General features: G+C 43.4%; 1 protein-coding gene across 3 annotated transcripts in view; it reads right to left on the bottom strand.

Moving 5' to 3' along the window:
• Window positions 1-4,989: 4,989 nt before the first annotated feature.
• Window positions 4,990-23,029, bottom strand: part of P2RX3 (purinergic receptor P2X 3) — a 59,683-nt gene continuing 41,643 nt past the window's right edge. For 2 of the 3 annotated variants that reach the window (XM_077320960.1, XM_077320961.1), the window contains 6 exons: window positions 21,595-21,736; window positions 20,348-20,484; window positions 18,927-19,020; window positions 18,301-18,366; window positions 9,876-9,953; window positions 4,990-6,870 (listed from right to left, as the gene is read on the bottom strand). In XM_077320960.1, coding sequence (XP_077177075.1) covers window positions 6,745-6,870; window positions 9,876-9,953; window positions 18,301-18,366; window positions 18,927-19,020; window positions 20,348-20,484; window positions 21,595-21,736 — 643 coding nt within the window. In that variant the 3' untranslated portion in view covers window positions 4,990-6,744. The remainder of the gene's footprint in view (window positions 6,871-9,875; window positions 9,954-18,300; window positions 18,367-18,926; window positions 19,021-20,347; window positions 20,485-21,594; window positions 21,737-23,029) is intronic. The other variant, XM_077320962.1, reaches the window with a different exon arrangement.

The raw sequence follows: 23,029 nt of genomic DNA, 5'->3' as shown, positions 1-23,029 counted from the left end.
AAAAACAGTATGGTACAAATACGGATAAAACAATATTTCTCCAATACTGCATACATAAAATTGTAGATGAGGGCTACTGAGTTACAATTTAAAAGAAACACAGTGTATCAAGGTGGGGACACCTGTAAAAAAGCTTTGGCTTGGAACTTCCTAGCGGCCAGAGCGAAAAGTGCCACCCTATATGAAATATAGGGGTCGACATCTGATAACAGATAGGCGACTTTATCAAAATCAGGAGTGGGGTGTGAGTTTGGTAGTAACTTGGCAAGGAATTTGCCCCTGGGTTCAGAGTACAGGGGACAAGCCAAAACATAGTGGGGCAGGTCCTCCACAGATGAATTTCCACATATACACAGATTTTTTTAAGCAGTATTTTAGTTTGGAATCTGTTACTCTATTATTATTCCCAAATGGGGTTGTGGCAGAGCATTGGAGGAGTTATACTGCTAGTGTGTGTGTGGAGGGGAGGATTTAATTTTTTTTTTTTAAATCAAATTTACGTTTACCTGAGGTGGGTATTTCTTTATTTGGACAAGCCGACTCCCCTCCAAAATGGCCAATGCTATACATGGAAGGGATAGGAAGGGGAGGGGCCCCAGCCATACAAACCTTTGCTGGCTGAGGCTCCTCTCACATGGTTGACCTCTTGGTGGTGGTTGGAGTCCAGTCAGGTGAGCCCTCTTGGGGTTAGTTGATGGGTCTTTTGTTGCTTTTAACTCCAGGTGGGTGGGAGGCAAAGGGGGGCCTTTGGCTCAGCCTGGAAGATGGGGAAGCATGTGCCCAACCCCCCTCTGCTGAAACTTTTCAGATTCAGCCAAATCTGGAAAATGAAGGGTTATTAGTGTGACATGGATTCAGCTCAAATAGTTTTGGGCTAAATCCAAAACTATATGATTTTTGTGTATGTGTACATGCCTGTGTAATAGAATTTGTATAAATGGCCTAGAGAGGTATTGCAATAGAATCAGAGTTGGAAGGGACCTCCTAGGTCATCTAGTCCAACCCCCTGTATTATGCAGGACACTCACAACGCTATCACTCATCCACTGTAACCTGCCACCCCCTTGAATCTTCACCGAATCAGCCTGTCCATCAGATGGCTAGGCAGCCTCTGTTTAAAAATTTCCAAAGATGGAGAACCCACCACCTCCCGAGGAAGCCCGTTCCACTGAGAAACCGATCTGTCAGGAACTTCTTCCGGATGCTTAGACAGAATTGCTTTTGCATTCATTTCATCCCATTGGTTCTTGTCTGTCCCTCTGGGGCAAGAGAGAACAGCTCTGCTCCATCCTCTATATGGCAGCCTTTAAGAAGAAGAGTTGGTTCTTATATGCCGCTTTTCCCTACCTAAAGGAGGCTCAAAGCGGCTTACAGTCGCCTTTCCTTTCTTCTCCCCACAACAGACACCCTGTGGGGTGGGTGAGGCTGAGAGAACACTGATATCACTGCTTGGTCAGAACAATTTTATCAGTGCCGTGGCGAGCCCAAGGTCACCCAGCTGGTTGCATGTGGGGGAACGGAGAATCGAACCTGGCGTGCCAGATTAGAAATCCGCACTCCTAACCACTACACCAAAATGGTTCTTGAAGGGGATACTTGAAGACGGTTATCAGATCCCCTCTCAGCCGTCTTCTCTCCAGGCTAAACAGACCAAGCTCCCCCAACCTTTCCTCATACGCTTTGGTCTCCAAACCCCTCACCAGCTTTGTTGCCCTCCTCTGGACACTCTCCTGTTTCTCCACATCCCTCTTCAACTGGGGTGCCCAAAACTGAACACAGTACTCCAAGTGAGGCTGAACCAGAGCAGAGGAAAGTGGTACCATCACCTCCCATGATCTGGACATGATACAGCCCAAAATCCCTTTTTAGCCACTGAGTCACGATACTGACTCATGTTCAATGTTTGGTCTGCTAGGATTCCTAGATCCTTTTCGCACATACTACTGCCAAGGCAAATCCATCTTATATTGGCGGATTTGGTTTTTCCTACCTAAATACAGAACTTTACATTTATCCCTATTGAATTTAACTTTATTCAGTTTAGCCCACTTCTCAAGCCTGTATTCTGTATTCATCCTGTATTCTGATACTGTCTTTGGTTGTGTTTGCTACCCCTCCCAGTTTAGTATTGCCTGCAAATAAGTACCCCCTCTAATCCCTCATCCAAATCATTTATAATTTAAAATAATGTTTCCTTTGTTTGTCAAGATGAATTACAAAATATGAAAAACAATTCAATCAGACAACAAATCTAATTCTATTTATGAGATATAAATGTAGCTGCATGGATGAGTTGGAGTTATTCTTTCCCCACCCCCTTCAAAAAGTCCCAGAATACTAATCCCGGCTGCCTCCCCACTGAGTCTTGGCTGCCAAAATGGAACGGGTTTTGCTTGGAACATCCACGCGTTGTCTTGCAACTGTCCTCTTTCCATGTTTCCCTGTCCTCAGCATTTGCCCTAATGCACCTCATAGGGCTTTTGTCAGGATAAAACGGAGAAGTGACGTAAACAGCTTTGCTTCCCCGTTGGAGAGAAAGGTGGTGGTGGGGTATAAATGAAGTGGATAAGTAAATACGTTCTTCACCAAGCCTCTCTTCTTGCACTCTGCTTGGAAATAATGTAGCCCAAGAACATTGGTGTGTTATCTGGAAGGAATGTGGTACATTTTCCTGTCCTGCAATGGTCCAAGTCCACACCAGCACCAATTTATTGCTGTCAGCCTTTAGCCATTTTCCAAACATTTGTTTTCCTGTTCTGCAGCTGGAACACTTTGTGTTTTTAAAAGGAAACTGACACCTGTAATTGCCATGTATAGCCTCTGAGCTCAACTTGCCAGGCTCACATACTTTCTGGTTAAATGATGCCTGGATGCTGCTTAAGGCTGTAATTCCATGTTATCTTGCAGAGGGAGAATAAGTTTCACTGGACATTGCATAACATTAGGGCTTCTCAGTTTTTCATTTGTACTTTTAAACATCTTATTTTAATTTCCTATTGTTAATGCCCAACTTGTTCATTTTTGTTTTCCATGGATTTCAAGAGAAAAACACAGTGCAACTTCCAGTAACATCTCTGAAAGTTCCGCCCAGTGAAGTCTCCCTGCCAAATTTCAGGCAGAGACAAGAAAAGGGTCTAGTTTTGAAAGATATTAAAATTCTTGCTTACAGTACAAACAAGGCAGGTGTCAACTCTGCAAGAAAAGCAAAGTTTACATTTGGCAACTTAAGAAAGCATGCCCAATGTAAAGGAGCAAGAGGGTGCCCTTTGGCACAGGGGGAAAAACAGGCTGCAGTAACAGGGAGGATAGAGCAGCAGGAATTAGCATTACAAAGGAAGACAGGCAGCTTTACAATGGTAGGCAGTGGCTTGTAAATGACATTTCAAAAACAAAGTAGGGTCAATGAGGCATTTAATACCTCAGGGAAGGCAGGTGGAATGGGCAGGGTGGGCACAGAGGCTTGTTTAGACAGAACTCGGTGGAAAACTAACAAATAAGAGTGTTTGTTGGAAATCACCTTTAAGTATGCAGTCACAATGATGTGCACACACATTAATAGATGTGACTATTAATTTGCATGCACTTAACCTGAGCAACACAAGAACCATTTTTTTGTGTTCCCAATAACTGACCCCCCTAATAATGCAGTCTTAAGCAGAGTTGCACCCTTAGAGGTCCAGTGAGGTCAATGGGTTTAGAGAGGCGCAACTCTGCTCAAGATTGTGTTGTAACTCACTTAGAGGCAAAGGAGAGAAATGAAAGGCTTACACTATAACTCATAACACAAAAGGAAGCCAGGGAAGCATTAACACTTGGTAAACAGCAATACTCCCTTTCACCCCAGCAAATCTCACACAGCAATTTACAAAGCACAAGAAAGACTTTGAAAAATATGCTCAGTTTAAAAGAGGACTAGTTCATTCACAGAGTTGCTGTTGACTTTGGTGGATGTATGATGGGGAATGCTGCTTATGTAAAATCAAGAAAGCCTTAAGTCAGTTAACTGTGGGTGCCAGCTCTGGGTTAGGAAATACCTGAAGACTCTGGGAACAGGTGGGATTTGGTGCGGGGAGGGAGTATAATGCTATTAAGTCCACCCTCCAAACAGGGGAACTGATCTCTGTCACCTGGAGGTGAGCTGTAAAACTGTGGGATCCTCAGGTCCTGCCTGGGGACCGACAACCCTAGCTATGACTGACAGAAACAGCGGAAGGTAAGTTCTATAAGAACTGGAACCTGGGAAAATGCAGTTTTGCTCATTGTTTGTGATAGGCTGAATTCACAAACCATGAACCATCAGGAGCTTTTAGCCATCAGAAGAAGAAGAAGAAAAGTTGGTTCTTATATGCTGCTTTTCTCTACCCGAAGGAGGCTCAAAACAGCTTACAGTTGCCTTCCCTTTCCCCACCCTGTGAGGTGGGTGAGGCTGAGAGAGCCCTGATATCACTGCCCGGTCAGAACAGTTTTATCAGTGCTGTGGCGAAGCCCAAGATCGCCCGGCTGGCTGTATGTGGGGGAGTGCAGAATCGAACCCGGCATGCCAGATTAGAAGTTCGCACTCCTAACCACTACACCAAACTGGATGATTTGTGAGCCAGTAGAAGTGCCCCCCCCCCTTTGTGGAAAGTTCAGGCTAGCTGACTTGCCACAAACTTGTTCCAAAACCATGAACTGGCCCAAATTCATCCTGATCTTCAGTTTGTGAGCAGGTTTGTGCCCAGCCCTAATAAAGAAAAAGCTCTTTAAACATTCCTGGTCCCCCTTTTAAAGCAGTGCCTGCATTTTGGATTAACTAATTACCGTACTTTATATCCACTCACAATGGCTGTGGCATTCCTGAATTGTTTACAACTTAATTGGTTCCTATTTGGGAGGAAGAGGAAAGTGAAGAGTCCCGCCACTGTCCATTAAAGCAACTGCTTATTAATGTTTCTGTTTTATTTTTCATGATGACCATTTCATGATTGCAGTTATAAATCTGACGGGCAGGAGACACACACACTTTCACAGAGTACATTCAAGAAAATGTTTACAAATAATTCAAAAGGGAAATATATCATTAATTACACGGATGTTGATGTAGGTAAATGATGCATAACTGCGAACTATCTCTGTGAGGTTACATGTTCAACCCCAAAACAAATATGTATGTGCCCAGTGATGACAATCTATTAGAGAGTGTGCATTTCAGAATCCATACTGTCCTCCTTCCAAAGTCTTTAGATCAAAAATTAATGGCGCTATAATAGCTTAGTGATCATCAAGCCGATTGCGTGCTATAGACATAATCCATGGACAATTATTTAATGGCAGTTGATGGGTGGATATTTTTGCTACCTGCAAAGTAGACAGGTCAGGGAGACAAAACAGAGCATTCTGTTGCCTGCTTCAGGTGTCTGTTTGCTTTCTGTAGGCTCTCCATATATATTAAAGCACGCATTAGCAAGAGACCCATGCTCTGTCATTCAAAGGAAGCTAAAACCTGCAGCATTACACTCTGTACAATGTTCAACACTATTGTCTGAAAATTGTATCACCAGTTCTCAATCTCACTTCTGAAGCAGCCCACAGAACATCCCTCCTCCCTGAAACGTTGTTCCTGGGCTTAGGACCTCAGGCACAGCATGATGGAAAAGTGAACTCATGAAGCTGCCTTAGATTCCCCCCCCCCCCCCCACGCCATTTCCCTTTTGTGTGGCCTCTGGTCTGCAGTACCTTTTGTGGCTTCCTACAGAGGTCTGCCTCCTTTTTTGCTCTGCAAAGAGGATGGGCCATGCCCCTTCTCAAATGGAGGTTTGTGGCATGTGTTGGGGAATAAAAAGAGATCATGGCATTCTTCTGAACTTCGTGATCCAATGGATCCTGGTCTTTAAAATAGTTCTATATTTTGTAGTCCAATAGTTTATGCATGCTCTTATTTTTTCTTCAGAAACCAAATTTGCGTGAGGTCTGCCAATTTGACAGGCATTTGAGCGCTCAAGGACCCAGCCCAACAACAGCCTTTCGCTTTCATTGAGACAGCTAGAGTGCTGTTGCCAAATGATGCCTGTGCAGAAGAAACTTTGTTCATCCTGTCTGGTGGCGGGGGGATAGAAGATCCATCACTCTGCTGCATGGAACTACGCCAGCATTAGCTAAAACATTCACTGCCGTGGGGTTACCACCATCACGACTGCCATATAGAGTGAACAATGGAAGAAAAAGTCTCCCCTTTATTTGCTTCAACTAGTAATCCAGGATTGTCCAGGCAACTGAAGACCTGTTCTGTAGCTAACTCACTGTGGAACACTCTTAGAGGGACATTCTAGGCACATCTTGTATAGTCCAGATTCTGACCATCCCCTTTCCAGGTCTGTTTTCAGTCCATACATTTCCCCATTTTATTAGTTGTTACACGTGTCTTTCCCTTATTAATACATAGGATGTACTGTTTGGTTCTGGAGGAGTTCAGACATTTTCTTCCAGAGAACAATTTTTAAAACATTTTTGACATTTTCCTAAGTTAGAAGGGGAAATTTGGTTTTCTGTCTTGATGTGAGCTTCCCCTGGAGAAGTGAAACATGATGCATTTCTGATGAAAAGGCAAAATAGAGAAGGAAAACAAAACCCCAACGGTTTCCCTCAACAGTAAGGGGTGATAAGAGGGTCCATGCTGAAGGGTAAGGGTGGGTTGGGGGAGTAGGGCCTGTGATAACAGAGCAAAGTAGGGAATGAATCTATGTCCTCTTCAAGGCTCCTTATTTACTAGAGCCCAATTGAGTAGGCCCCTGAATCAGTTGACTGCTTCTCCTCACAGCGGCCTCCCAAAGTCTGGCTGCTCCGGTACATAGGGTTGCTGGAGCTTCCAGGATGCAACACCGTGTCAGTTACCTGGGCAAAAGAGGGGAAAAAGTACATAGTGTCTTAACTGAGTGGTGGAATCCTATAGAATTAGACCACTCTGAGCTAATGTTTGCATTATGCTTAGACAAAAGTATGTAGATTTTTGGAAGCTGATGCTCCAAAGAATTTTCCTTCCCCTGTGCTTTGCCTTCTGTTCAATTTACATGCTGAAGCCAAGAAAACTCAACAAGAACACCAGTTACACAAATATATAGTATTTTCTGAAGTAATTTAAGGAATAAAGATGACCAAATAGGTATTCTGTGGTATATTCAAAAACAAACTTTCAGCTATGTGGGGCATCTGAAATTCTTTGGGGAGTCAGTATGGCCATAAACTAGCTTTAGAATGTGTTATAGACAAAGTTATTCTGAACTGTTTCAAGAACCTCCCTATGAGGTAAGCCAACATGCTCGACCTAAGTTGCATCTAAAAGGAGGGCCTTGTTTTCCACAGAAATCTTTATATGCAAATTGCATTTTCTGTGAGAGCCCACAATTTTGGTGCCTTGGTATTCCAAAAGACAGCCTAAGAAATTAGTTTCCAGAACAAATGGATAACTCTGATTATATAATGAACAAGTCTGTTCCTCCCTTCTAAATATTTTCTTTCTTTGTCATTTGTAACTTTGCCAAGAGAAATTGCACATTCCCAGCTCTTGGTTAATTCTTTGTTTATGCCTACTTCCTGGAAGTACTTTTAAACGGTTAAAGAAGGGGAAACATCTGATGTTGGGAATCTAGGGCAAGGAAGAACTGGCTGAAGTCTCACTCGTGGAAATGTCTTTCTTGTTAGTTCCTTTACAAACTGGGTTTTATGTCTTAATTGTGCATGAATACATCCAAGTGTGTTGATATACCTGAGACGTATTGGTTTTAAAAGTTATTGGTATAGGAGAAACTATATTTTAGTAAACACCTTTTTTGCTAGGAATGTAAGGGTTCTGCTGTGTTGTTTGCCTAACTGCTAGATTGCTTTGCTACACTGAAGCAGAAAATATAAAAAGGTAGAGGGAGAAGGTGCCAAGACTGGGCTGTACCCCAGAGTCCCTCCTTTTTGTTTATGAATGCAGTATTGCATTGAGATGGAATACCACGTTCCTTTAAAACAGTCTGACTTTCTGCGGGTATGTGGAACACATACCTGCTCTGGGGCTCCTTCCCTTCTCCCTCCCCCCATACCTGTTGGTTTTCCAACTTCCTCCTTGGTTCCTCCCCCCTCCCTCTCATGCACACAAACAGAGAAAGAGACTCCCTTCCCCCCTTCCCATTTCCCTCGGGCCTCTGCCATCACCACCCGTTGTGGCACAGCCACTTGCTGGACCCCCAGGGGCAGCGTGACCACTGCCTTGGTCTCCGGCTCTGGCATGCCACTGGCTGGGACCCTGGGGGTGTTGTGGCTGTTGCCTGGCCTGCTGGTGATGGCACTGCCTCGGCTGCCTCAGTCTCTTCTGCCTCTGTCGGTGCACTCCCTGAGGCAGAACTATGGTCAAACTGATTTGAGGTGGTGCACCAGAAGTGTGTTTCACATCAAAAATGCCCCTGATAGCTCTGCCTTGCTATGCTGTCCTTTCTGGACACTGTACTCACAGTTGCAGACAGGGAGGAGCCGGGCCAGGATGGCCCAACTCTCTTGTTCTTGATGGCCCAGGCCCGACAAAGGCCCTATTGCTGTCTGAGGCAAAAAATAAATAAATGGGGGCAAATGAGGGCTTGAGATGGGCCAAGGCTGGGGTAGCCCCAGCCTGGCAACAACATTGCCAGGAATTTGTCCCACCACTGGAGAAGTGGTGAGTTGGAGCAAATTCTGGGTGCAGAAAAGGTCTGTGTATACTTTTTTTCTGTTTATACTCCAGAAAGCAACTGCAGTCAGTTAGATTATTAGGACTATCCTCTCTCTTTACATAGTTGTTTCTCTTTTCAATTCAGCAGCTGGTGCTTTGGACCTCCTTTGCATATTCAAATTCTGCCAACAACATCTTCAAAGTTTGTTGCAACTTACAATAAATATTTTCATTTAAAGGACAGTCCTTTCAGGTGTTCTGTCTATGTCTAAAAACCATGGAAAGGCTTTTGTGGAGGTTGGTTTGACCTTGCAACTGGCAAAACCAGCCCTGCCTAAGAGGAACATGGCTGCTCTGGCCAGATCTGTCTACAGTTTGCAATAGGAGTAGTTGTGGAAGGAAAAGAAATTCAGCTATATGGGGAAGTAAAGTGTGAACACTTTAAGAGAACACATGCTTCAAGGATATGTTTGGAAACCATAGGAGAGCTATATAGGGATACCATTCCTGGACACTAAAGCTTTCTAACTGGGGCTAACTAATTCATGAACACATATATAATTGTTTTCCTCCCTGCAGTGCAAAACCTTTTTTGGTTGTTGGAAAAGCCTTGGGGAACAGCTTGCTTGAAGAAATCCAGAAGGCTCCCCATTGTCTAGGCAGGTACATGAGGCCTTTTTATTTCTGGAGGATTTCACGTATAGGGCTCTATGATTCTACAAAGACATCAGTGAGACTGAAAAATTGTATATTTGAGTCAAGTCGTGTGCTAGTGGTTTAAAAGTTGGATATTCTGTTCCCTGTGATTTTATTGTATGTTTGCAGTTTGATTTCAAGTTAGCTGCCTTGAATCCCTAGGAAAGGTCGGATATAAATATTTGAAATAATGTATCTGCTGATGATGGCAAGCAGATTTCACATTACTGAATCTAAGCTGAAATATGGCAAGCAGAACCAGATCCATGGTCAGAATTCGACCCAAACAAAACAAAAACAAAATAAACCCCCCCCAAAAAAGTGGGTAAAAGTTGAAAGGAAAGGTATATAACACTGTCTGCCATGGGGATTGGAGAGGTTGGGCATACTGGGAGGGGAACAGATGCGAATGCTTTCACAGAAGGGAGACACATACTACATAACTTGCAAGTTCCTCTCGCCCTCAGAGGTAGGACAATTAGTGTTGCTATGTACTGCATGCACACAAACTCACCTCTTCAAATTTTTTGGCTTTGTACTGATCTGCTCCCTTGAGGAAGTTAAGGAGAATGATATCACATAGGACTGTCCCCTGAAGAGAAAAGAGAGCAACTGAGAGATCCAACTTCTTCAGATGATGAGAAGAAAAATGGTGTAGCAGGGGGTGGGTGGGTGGGGAAACACTTGGCATAACAGCTGATATAACACCAGTCGGCATTCTCAAATTAATGTGATGATGCATATGTGATAAATACTTATATAAATGTATACAGCAGTGCTTTTCTACCTTTGCCTTTAGTCTTCTCCTGTCCTGTCGTCAGCCAGTGACTCCTGGCCTCTTCTAAGAATGTGGGTAGAATATATCTTCTCAATTGAGAATAAAATACATAATGATCTTTATAGCTCCAGCTCAATGAATCTTAAGAGCCTCTTGTGGCGCAGAGTGGTAAGGCAGCCGTCTGAAAGCTTTGCCCATAAGGCTGGGAGTTCAATCCCAGCAGCCGGCTCAAGGTTGACTCAGCCTTCCATCCTTCCGAGGTCGGTAAAATGAGTACCCAGCTTGCTGAGGGGTAAACGGTAATGACTGGGGAAGGCACTGGCAAACCACCCCGTATTGAGTCTGCCATGAAAACGCTAGAGGGCGTCACCCCAAGGGTCAGACATGACTCGGTGCTTGCACAGGGGATACCTTTACCTTTACCTTTACAATGAATCTTCTGCAGAAATTCAGATTTGGTAAACTGGCATCTGCTCATTCAAATATCATTTTCCCCAACTACATCTTCTTGGCAGTGCACTGCTCCTGTGTTTAGAGCAGCATACGTAATTACCCTCCCTCCATTTTATAATCACGATAATCCTGTGAGGTAGGTTAGGCTGAGAGAGAAAGACTGGCTCAAGTTCACCTAGCAAACTTACCAGCAGGGAAGAGTCCTGAGTTAACAGAGAGACAATGGTGAAAGTAAGGGGGTATGGTGTGTGGCACTGAGCAGAGCACCAGTAAAAATTTCAGTAATGAGGTCACCTTAGCCCGGGTACTTGGTCATGCCCAGTTTATTGCTTCCAACAGTGGCTGACCAGATGTCTCAATGGACAGCACTGCTCTGCTGTGCATTCCCTGGGTGAGGGGAAGAGGTTAAGATGAGGCTGCTCACTGGTGAAAAAATATATTATGCAGATACACAGCATTTCCCCGCAAATATTTCAGGCCTCAGTCCTAGCACTGAAAATGGATGCCTGGGCTGCATCCTATGACAAATTACAGGATTTTCTTTTTAATTTGGGAAGAGTTCTTTGTAAGGCTAAAAGGACCTGTTCCCCACAAGAGATGAGAGGCAGGATAACACAACCGGGAAATTATAAAAACAAAAGACTCTAGAAATGGCTGGACAGCGTGCTTTTTGAATCTCCTCCCATTATCACAAAAATTGTACATATTATATGTTGCTCCTCCAAGGTGCTCCAGGAAGGCTACACAACCCACTCCCATTTTGTCTTCAAAACAACACTGTGAAATATTCAAGCTGAGAAATAGCAGATAACACAAATGGGTTGAGTAGAAATTTGAACTAAAGTCTCCTATACTCAAACAGCACTGGTAAAACATAGTCACTGTGGAGATATATAGATGTATATTGTATGACTGTGTATTTGCTGTCAACCATTCAGTCGAATCTGAATCTTGGCAATCCCATGGTATAGCTGTCGCCATGATCCCCAATCCTGCACCACCTCTCAGCTGTGCAATGTTCTGGTCTGTATCCATTTTGATCACATCCAACCACCGTGCTCTTTGTTGGCCTGGTTTTCTTTTTCCACTGACCAATCCTAGCATAATTGCTTTCTCCATTGAGTTGGATCACATGATATGGCCAAAGTAAGTGAGCTGGAGTTTTGTGATTTTGTCTACCAATGATATATCAGACTTCATGCCCTGTAGTATTTCCTTGTTTGTGACTTTTACTATCTATGTAATCTGCAGAAGCCTTCTCCAATAGCAGAGTTCAAATCAATAGATCTTCTGTTGTCTGATTTTTTTCATCTTCCAACTTTCACAGCCATAAGAAGCTACTGGAAATATTTGAGACCTAACTAATTTACATTTGGTAGTCAGGCTTAAGTCCTTGCATTTCCATGTTGAGTTCAAGCTCATTATTGCTGAGCAACCTAGAGCAATTCAATGTTTTATTTCCATACTGCAATCACCACTCACATCTACTTGTGATCCAAGAACAATGAATTATTGAATGCATTTGATTTCTTTACTATCAAGGCTGCCATATCGAGGATGGAGCAGAGTTGTTCTCTCTTGCCCTGGAAGGACAAACCAGAACCAATGGGATAAAATTAATTCAAAAGAAATTCTGTCTCAACATCCAGTAGAAGTTCTTGACAGTTAGAGCGGTTTCTCAGTGGAACAGGCTTTCTCAGGAGGTGGTGGGTTCTCCATCTTTGGAAATTTTTAAAAGAGGCTGGATAGCCACCTGACAGAGAGGCTGATTCTGTGAAGGCAAAGGGGTGGCAGGTTACAGTGAATGAGTGATAGGGTTGTGAGTATCCTGCATAGTGCAAGGGGTTGGACTAGATGACCCACGAGATCCCTTCCAACTCTATTACTCTATGATTCTAATTGTTATTGTGACATGCCTGTCTTTTGTAGTGGTCATTATTTTTGTCTTGTTAGTGTTTAAGAAAAGGCCAAATTTCTTACTTACTTCATTGACTTCTGTAATCAGCTGTTCTAGGCCTTCCTTAGTTTCTGACAGGAGGGTAGTGTCATTAACATACTGAAGATTCCCCCAGACCTGATTCCAGTGTTTGACTCTTTGAGTTCAATGTCTCTCATAATGATCTCATCATAGAAGTTAAACAGGAAGGAGGAAAGAATACAATCTTGGTGCTCTCCTTTACCACTATTTTGAACAAGTCAGTGTCACCAAATGATGTATTTACAGTGGCTGATTGGTTTGCGTAGAGTGACTGCATCAGTTTGATCAAATGTACTGGCACCCCCAAATTTTTCAGGGATTTCCATAATTTTTTGTGATTCATACAATCAAAAGCTTTCTTGTAGTCAATAAAACAGATGGAGACATCCTTCTGATATTCCCTTGACTTTTCCAAAATCCAGCGCAGGTTTGCTATGTGACGCAAAGCTTGTTCAACTTCCTCCTCAAAAATGGCCAGTTCAATCTCTATTTCTATTTCTTTTTCACTTTGAAGAGAGCAAACTTCTGTTCTTCATGCATACAGTTCTTCTGTGTATTCCTGCCACCTGTTCTTGATGGTCTGTTGGTCAGTCAGTTCCTTCCCTTGCTTATCTTTGATAATGATTTTGAGAGCAGCAAATCACATTTGGAACCTCTTTACTTGTGTGAAAGCATTTCTTGTGTTTTTTTTTGTAATCTTCTTCTAGCTAATTGTTTTTCTGATTCCAGTAAGCTTTACTGTTGATTTTTGCTGCCCTTTGAAAATCTGCATTTAATTTTCTTGCTTCCTCCCTTTTGCCTGCAGTTTTTGCTGCTGTTCTATATTCAGCTATTCTTACAGTTTCATCTGAGAGCCATTTTGACCTTTTTCTGACTTCTTGTGTGATATGTGTTTAACTGCTGTTTCAACAAGAGTTGATTGAATTTCCCACCACAGTTCATCAGGCATCTTCTCTGTTGCATTCAATAGCTGAAATAATTTTTTTTTACCTTCACTGCATATGTAACTGGAATTTTATTTACATCAAACTTCCTTAACTATGTTGTTCTCTTGATGTTGTAGAGTTTTGGACCATAAGGTATAGTCAGTTTGGTTCTTGTGTAGTCCATTTTGTGATATCCAATTGTATAGATAATGTTTATGCTGTTTGAACCAAGTGTTCATGATGCAAAACCAGTTTTCATGACAGAATTGTGCCAGGTGATCACCTGCATCATTCCTTTCTCCAAGTCCAAAGTTGCCAGTAATGTCTCTCTCAGCTCAGAAAACCTTTATTGGCATACATTCTCTCTCTGCTTGTTTGCCAACTTCTGCATTAAAGTCACCCATTATGTCAATGACATCCTTCTTGGGTCCTTGTTTTAAGTGTCTTGAACGGTGATATAGAAGTCCCCAATTTCTGCCCCTGTTCCACCAGTTGTTGGAGTGTATACTTGGATAGCAAAGTTATGCTAGCAAAGTTATGTTCAAAATCCTACAAGCTAGGCTCCAGCAATATGTGGACCAAGAAATTCCAGAAGTACATGCAGGATTTTGAAGAGGCAGAGGAATTAGAGATCAAATTGCCAACATTCGCTGGATCGTGGAGAAAGCTAGGGAGTTCCAGAAGAACATCTACTTCTGCTTCATTGACTATGCTAAAGCCTTTGATTGTGTGGAGCACAACAAATTGTGGCAAGTTCTTAAAGAGATGGGAATACCACAGCATCTTATTTGTCTCTTGAGAAACTTATATTCAGGTCAAGAAGCAACAGTGAGAACTGAACATGGAATCATTGATTGGTTCAAAATTGAAAAAGGAGTTTGGCAAGGCTGTATACTGTCACCTTGCCTATTTAACTTGTATGCGGAGCACATCATGAGAAAGGCGGGATTAGAGGAGTCACAAATTGGGATCAAGATTGCAGGGAGAAATATCAACAACCTCAGATATGCAGATGATATCACTCTAATGGCAGAAAGTGAAGAGGAACCAAAGAGCCTGTTGATGCGGGTGAAGGAGGAGAGTGCAAAAGTTGGCTTGAAACTCAACATCAAGAAAACAAAGATCATGGCATCCGGCCCTCTCAATTCCTGGCAAATAGATGGGGAAGAAATGGAGATAGTGACATATTTTATTTTCCTGGGCTCCAAGATCACTGCAGATGGGGAATGCAGCAAAGAAATTAAAAGACGCTTGCTCCTGGGGAGGGAAGCTATGGCAAATCTAAGCAGCATCCTAAAAAGCAGAGACATCACCCTGCCAACAAAAGTGCATTTAGTCAAGGCTATAGTATTCCCAGTGGCAATGTAGGGCTATGAAAGTTGGACCACAAGGAAGGCCGAGCGTCAAAGAATTGATGCTTTTGAACTCTGGTGCTGGAGAAGACTCTTGCGCGTCCCTTGGACTGCAAGGTGAACAAGCCGGTCAGTCTTAGAGGAGATCAGCCCTGACTGCTCCTTAGAAGGTCAGATCCTGAAGATGAAACTCAAATACTTTGGCCACCTCATGAGAAGGAAGGACTCCCTGGAGAAGAGCCTAATGCTGAGAGTGATCAAGGGCAAAAGAAGAAGGGGACGACAGAGAATGAGGTGGCTGGATGGAGTCACTGAAGCAGTAGGTGCAAACTTAAATGGACACCGGGGAATGGTAGAGGACAGGAAGGCCTGGAGGATCATTGTCCATGGGGTCGCGATGGGTCGGACACGACTTCGCACCTAACAACAATAACAAATACTTGGATAGCTGTGATATTTATTGGCTTGGCACAAATTTGAATTCTCATGATTTGATCATTGATCATCAAAAAACTTTCCACTGCCTGAGAATTTTTGTTTGTTTGTTTGCAATGAAAGCCATGCAGTTCCTTCTTACAGAGTTATGTCCTGAACAGTAGATGGTAATATTCTCCTATTGAAAGAAACAATGATCTGTCCAATGTAATTCACTGATTCCAAGGAGGTCAATGTACAACCTGACCATTTCTCTTTTGACAATTTCCAATTTTCCTTGAGTCAGTCTTCGAACATTCCATGTTGCTATTCAGTACATCTTTGTATAGCGCATGCCTGAGCATGCCGGTTCCAAGCTTGGGTAAATGGGGAGGGTTAAGGATATACCTGGCAACCTACCTTGTAAAACAATTTTGCCAAGAAAAAACTATGGTACAGCTCAAGTACACACAAACACACACACACACACACACACACACACACATTGTGGAAGAATATAGTCTGAGAATGAGATCTCACTGAATCTTTAGGATCTTTCAGGAGTTTTTGAAACCATCAATCATTTTATCCTTTAGGGATGTCTCATGGAATTAGGAATTGGGGGCAGGTCTGATATTGGCCAGAACCCCTTGGAGTTTTCAAACAGTGGACAAATTACAACCTCTTTCAGAGGCCTTGGAGAGACCTCAGCAGGCACATACATAATAGGTACATATGTGCAGTTAATACTCAAGTGACTCATGGGAAACCCCTGGGTTTCACATAATAAAGCATTAAAGATCTTCAAGAGCCCAAAGGGACAGCGATCTAAATTAAAGGTGATGGCTTTCAAAACGTCCAGAATCCTGCTAACATTAAAGGGACACAAGCTAAAGCTATCCATAGAAAAAGGACCAGTAAGTGCCTGGGAAACATATGGCCCACTAGCCTGATTTTGACTGCCAGACCTGGCGCACAGTGGGAAACCTATAAGGACTTTCAGAGATCACCTCATATTTTCCTCTGTTGCTTTTCAAATGTAATTTCCTGTTTCCTTTCTCCTGCAAACCCTGCATTACCCTCCTTATTTCTTCCCATCTACCAACCTGGGGCTTGACAGGTCTGGGTGGAGCACCACTGTCTGCATTGCCTTGTTCTGTTCTGAGAGCCAGTTTGGTGTAGTGGTTAGGAGTGCGGACTTCTAATCTGGCATGCCAGGTTCGATTCTGCGCTCCCCCACATGCAACCAGCTGGGTGACCTTGGGCTCGCCACAGCACTGATAAAGCTGTTCTGACCGGGCAGTGATATCAGGGCTCTCTCAGCCTCACCCACCCCACAGGGTGTCTGTTGTGGGGAGAGGAATGGGAAGGCGACTGTAAACCGCTTTGAGCCTCCTTCGGGTAGGGAAAGGCGGCATATAAGAACCAACTCTTCTTCTTCTTCTCTTCTTCTGTGCAGAGCTCAACTGGGCCAGGTGCAATTGCCTGCCTACCCTTGCACATGGCTCAACTGGGCCATGTGCCACTCTCTGCCTCAGTTCACATCATTCGGGGCTTGGGCCATGATCTTCCATCTGCTTTACCTTCTGTGGGGCTTGGCTCAGCTAACAGCCAGTGTCTGCCTCATTCAAATTTATTTATATATTTATTTTAGATTTTTATACCGCCCTTCCATATGACTCTGGGCGGTTTACATATAATGGGCTGAACCAAGCACCATCACCTCCCCATCTCACCTCTCACACAGCAGGCTAGGCTCTGTCTCCCCTGCTTCATCTCAAACTATCTGGGTGCTGCCTCTCCTGTCTTGGGTCGGTCAGGCTCAGTCCTTCTGTCAGAGGCTTGGCCAGCCCAGGTGTGGGTGGGAGGTCATCAGCTCTCTGGAAGACACCCCGGTGTTCTTAATGGTCAATCTCTTGAGTTAGCAGAAAACGTGTAACTGGCCCAAGTTCACCCAGTGAATTTCCACACCAGAATCATGATTTAAACTCCCATATACCACACTGGCTTTCATGGGCTAGCTACTGTTGAACCTTAGCAAGCAGCCAGATGTAGAAGAATTATGCAGGTTGTATGGTATCAAGTTACCTGGTGCATTCTTTCAGGCATGGTCTCAATGAGTCCTTCCTCAAAAGCCAAAACAGCCCTGGCAGAGACCATTCCCCTCCCCAAGCCCTTACTGACAGAAACCAAGCCTGTTGTGGTTGCTTAGCAATAGCTTCTAAGGGCACCCATTTATTAAAGCTACAGGCACTTTTAAATCTTGGTGGGTCTTAATCTTAATTTTTTACATTTTTAGGTTTCAGACTTTTCTGACATTTTTCTTTTGGTTTGTAGAAAGATTAATCTTATCTGTTCATGGATCCAGTTTCTGGATTTAAGCATTCTCAGATTTACCAGACTTGTCTATTAGATGTTTGATTTAAATCAATAGGTTGATGTTATATTTAAACATTCTATAGCTAAATTAACATTCAACTTATGCACACATATGAGACAGCCAGAATCAGTCCATGAGTGTTTTCTGTGCAAGCAGAAAATGTCCACTTTCAGAGTATAACATTTTCACCTCTCATTCTCACTGTAGCCTCAGGGTTCCCTCCCCACCAGTAGTAACATTTCAGGTGGCATTTTGGGCTACAGTAGGAAGAGGGAGGCAAGAAAATCATGATCTATAGGCAGAAATCCTATCTGTGGAAAACACTCCATGGGATCCACCTCCATATGAAAATTTTTAAACCTCCACAGTTCTGTCAGAGGGGGTGTCATTGTGAATTTTTCATTTGGAAAAACTCTTGGACTTTTAGTGCAGTTCCCGGTAAAGAATACATCTGATGGACTTTAATACTAGATTTTCCCCTAGTGAACCTCTTGTATCCTTATCAGGACAAATTGTGCTACATTCTGACAACTAAACAAACTGCCTGGATGCTGGAATATATAGTAGGTGATTCTCTTCCAAACTGTACTGGTTTATGTGGAATAAACTGTGAAAGAAGAAGGTACAACCCAAGCCTTGGGTGAATCAAAATACTTACCACCCCAACAGATGTGAAGGCTGCCACAGTATTGATGAGAGTTGGGATGATGTTGAACTTCCCAGCCTAAGGGAGCAAAAGGCAGAATTAGAATGTATAAAGATTTTCTCTTTGATGGGATTGAGTCTTCCACAGGGATGCACAAGATATTCAAGAAGTAAACCAACTCTCCATCCTTTCCTTACAAAATGATTTATCTTGCCATTCATGTGAATGTATTTCCTAGATGGCTCCCCATTGTAGCAACTATAACAGTTGCTTCCTTCCCACAAATGGGATCAGAGAGAACAACCAAGATAGAGTCTATTTGTAACAAATTTCCAGTAAGAAGGTCTAAGGCATAGAGAACCTACAGCCAATCAGGATTATGTTTGTTTGTTTTTATCCTATAACTGGCTTAAAATGGCAATAGTTGTATCAAATAAAGTCAGGATCATTGCAAGGGGTGGAATGATCTCTGAGTATGATAGTTCAACAACTCTGGGCTGTAAATGGGATTGGATGGCTTTTGAAGGATGTCATTTGTTGTAGGCCTCATACAGCTACAATCCAGTAACACTTCCACCAGATCAAATCCACACGATCCTTGTTCTCTCTTGCTCGCATGACTGTCCTGCCATACTTACATTCCCATAAACCAGAACATCAAAGCGAATGCCATATGCCTTCATCAGTGTACGGTACTCTGTTCCGTTTTCATGCTTGTAATACTTGGCATACCTGGGGGGAAGGGAAGGTATGCACATAAAACGCACATGCCTTGTTTATTTGGACAAGAAAAATATGTTTCAATGTGCACATACATGGCATGTAAACATAAGGTTTTACAACAGTGTGTATTAGGGGTGTTAACAATGCAATTGTAACAATGTAGTCATGTATTTCATTTTATATATTTCATTGCTTTTATTGCATTATCATCCTAGACTCCTCCTTGAGGGTCAGTGAGAAAAGCAGAATGTGAATGTAGTAAATAAATACAGGAAGAGGAGAGTGGATTGCAAACTGTGAGTGCATTGTAAGCAGGTGTCTTGTGGCATAGCAGCTTGTAGCTACAAGGCACCAGTCTTTCAATCTGTGTTAGAACCAGAAGCAGTCTTAGCCATGTGACATCTGGGATGGCTGCCCTGGACTAGGAAAGCCCCTGCCCCCACCCCCCATGCACAGAGGAAGAAAGAAGCTGCTGGCAACTCTTTACATGTGTGTGCCTCCTCTTAAGGAATTGGGAAGCAACCATCCCATCTCTCCATCCATTCTGGACTTTTGCCTGAAGCCTCAGAAACACTGATACCACCTCTGGCTAAGGCACAGTCATGCTGTGAGAAACCTGCTAGTGTGTCCTGAGAGTTACGCTCAATAGCTAAGGACTACTGTGAATCCAGAATACCCATTCTTCAGAGGAAGATACTGCACCTCTGCATTATTTGCTTCTTTGGCCTTACCTTCTTTCAATCAGCCTCTGCTAGGGATGGGTGTCTGAGCCACCCCAATCACACAACACAACAAAGAAGGCTGTTGCCTCTCTGCATGAATCACTGCTCTAGGTTCACTAGTTCCAATCAGCAGGCTGGTTGAGATTGTAGATTCCTGGGAAGGGACTTGTTGGAGGGAAGATCATTCCTGTCCTTCGCCCCAGAAGGTTTGCTTTCACAGTGAGTAAATACGAGGTACAATTCCACTTCTAATCCAGACACAATATACTTCATGTGCCAGAAGCTTGGGGAGCACTAAATAAACAGCTCTCAAAGATCCTTACTGTCATCGCTCTCTGTATTTGGGTGTTAGCGTATGGGAAAATATCAGATGTGCCCACATGCACGACAAATTGCCTAGAAGGAGAGCTGTGCATCTAATATGCCTCTGGGCAGTCTGCGTAGAAGGCAATGCTCTGCAAGTACTGTGAGAGACACGATAGGAGAGACATTATATGTGCAAGTCAGAGTGAGGTAATGTGGGGAGGAAAGCAATTTCACAGAATATCACAGTGGAAGGGAGAAATTTCTGGGGTGTGTATGTGAATAATTTAGGACTGATGCTCTGGACTTGCCTGAAATTGTATCCAGTGGAGACGCTGTTCTTTTCAGAGACGCTGTCAAGTCGGGTAAAAGAATATTTGGGGACACAGTGATCCCAAGAATGGTCCAAGTCACATACCCATCCAATCTTGATCCCTATTATCCCCCCCTGGACAGAGAAGCAAAACATCAGGACAGGCATCTTTACAGAGCAGGCAGTCTCTTGCCACTAAGCAAGGGCATAAAACTTCATATGCACCTGGTCCTTTGAAACAGACAAAACTCAATGCAGATTAATTACCAATTGTTTGCTTTTAAGTGTTTGATTGTATACACAGCCATGGCAACTAAAGTATAGGCCAAAAAAAGAAAAAGGGAAACCTCCCCAAACACCTGTAAAACAGTGGTTCTCAATGTGGGGGTCATAACCCCTTGGGGGGTTGATTGACCCTTTCAGGGGGGTTGCCGAGGCTGCTGGTGGCGTGGCAGTGGCCTCAGTGACCCAAAGGGGGCTGTAGGGTTGCGTGCTCCGGCCGCTTCGGTGATTACAGAAGCCCAAGGCAGGCAGTGGCACGGAGAGAAGGGGCGCCGGTGCCAGCAATGCGCCAGCCAGTACCCATGCACAGATGCAGAACTCTGCGCCTGCATGCGGGTGCTGGCTGGCATGCCAGCGCCACCCCTCTCCTCCATGGCCACCTCAGGCTTCTGTGATCGCCAAAGTGGCTGGAGCATGCAACCCTACAAACCCCTTTGGGTCACCGAGGCTGCCGCCACCGCGCCGCCACTACCATGGTGGTGGCCTCAGCGACCCAAAGGGAGTTGTGCCATCAGGTAGGTTGAGAACCACTGCTGTAAAGCAATGGGGATATTCCTTAGAACCTCAGGAGTGTGTAAATTGTTTCCCAGGAATTTGAGAAGTTGTTTGTAGCCAGAATATAGGAGTGTTGTAGGAGAACTTGATGGCGAGTTCATCCCATGAAAAATTGTAATTTTAGGTTGTGGAGATATGAGGTCTCTGTATTAAGATAAATTTTGTTAAATGTTTTGTCATGCAATGGAAATCTGATGAAGGTCTGATGGTGAATGAAACATGTTATATTTATTGAATGTTGAGATTCTTCCATCATTCTCATCAAACACACAAGTAACAGAATACTACCTGGCAGTTGTTAATAAGATCAGTGTAATTATTTTCATAGCCACACACAGTTTATTCTTGCTTATAGTGGCCTCAAGAGCTCTCATGCTGATTTCACAGTTTGGCAGCCAAAATCCTTACCGTTGCAGCCAACTTGGCAAAGTCTTGTTTGGCAAATTTTACGATGTCCCCTAGGCGCAGAATAGGGCAGAAGGGTTGCTTTTCTGGGTCAAAGCGGCAATTCCGAATGTCCTCAGTTGTGAGATTGGGTAGGAGGTTTCCCCTAGTAACAAGGCACAGGAAGCCATACTGAGATGAGACATAAGCCCAAGGGAAAGAATGGGAAGGGTAGTCCTGAGTTCAGCACAATCAACTCAGTTTCACATCCCACTTCTTCATCTAGCAGAAAGGATGCTGGGCCCACAGCTGTCATGGTGTAAAACAGTGTCAGGTGCAGTTTGCTAGGAGGTCCATGGGCTGCTCTTTGACCTCCTAAACTTGGTTTTATTGTGTGGTTTGAATGGGCCTGGGGACAGGATATCGACCAGCTACCCTCCCAAATGTCCAGTGGGAATTTAGAGCTTATATGGATTGCTTCGCGCTATTTAGGGAAACTTTGGCTTCTGGCTCTGGCTCTTCGTGATGTGCACTGGCACTTTCCACATCCCCAGTGAATGCAAGAAGCTGAGCTTCTATGGCAGGGAATAACATGGTGTGTGGGCAGAGCTGCTGAAAGCCACCAAGGGCCCCCAAACAAAGATTCCATCTAGTTCCCCCCCCCCATAACCCTGATTCAAACATAATATCATAACAAATGTCTTAGCTTCCAGATATGATGAATAAAACAATAACTTTTCATTAAGTAAGAAGAAAGGGACTGTATTATTGAAGAACAGATTTTAGGAGACGTACCTTACATGTGTGTGAGAAGGCTATCATTCACAAACAGTTGTGCCATCTTTAGTAAGTAAATCTTAAGAAATTTGTCTCAGTTTACCCCTGTACCTTTATCTTCTAGTACAAAACCAAGAGCAATATAGGCTGCTGCTTATATAGTGCTGATGAATCAGAAGCACTGGGATCACTGAGACTGATTTTACGGACATATCTTTTTAAAAGATCAAGTTGTTTGCTATATAAACAAGAAACTTAATGCCTGCAGTACAAAAAATGTTCGCTTTTACAAAAAGCCAAGCATCAGATGTTCCACCAATACAATAACAAATAAAATACAACTGCTTGAATTCATGTAATCAAATCACTTCTAAGTACTTGGGTGAGTAATTTTAATTACTAATCTCAAGCTTCATATACTTTTAACTAAATTTAAGGCAAGATCCATTTAAAACACAAACGCAAACTACAGTCATACTTAAGCTACACTGTTCATTATTCCACATTTGTAACCACTAATACAGGCTAATGGGAGGGAAGCCAGCATGCTATAGCCCAATTTTGCCAGCTTTTGGAAGCTAAATAGAGTTGGTACTGGGAAGGAAGACCACCAAGGAAGACTCTGCAGCAGAAGGCACTGGCAAACTGCTTCTCACTGGCCTTGAATGTCCCTTGCTGAGGT

Source organism: Paroedura picta, chromosome 2 (assembly GCF_049243985.1).
Source record: "Paroedura picta isolate Pp20150507F chromosome 2, Ppicta_v3.0, whole genome shotgun sequence".
NCBI lineage: Eukaryota > Metazoa > Chordata > Lepidosauria > Squamata > Gekkonidae > Paroedura > Paroedura picta.
Note: the sequence above shows the minus strand (reverse complement) of the source record. Positions and strands in the feature narration are given on the sequence as shown.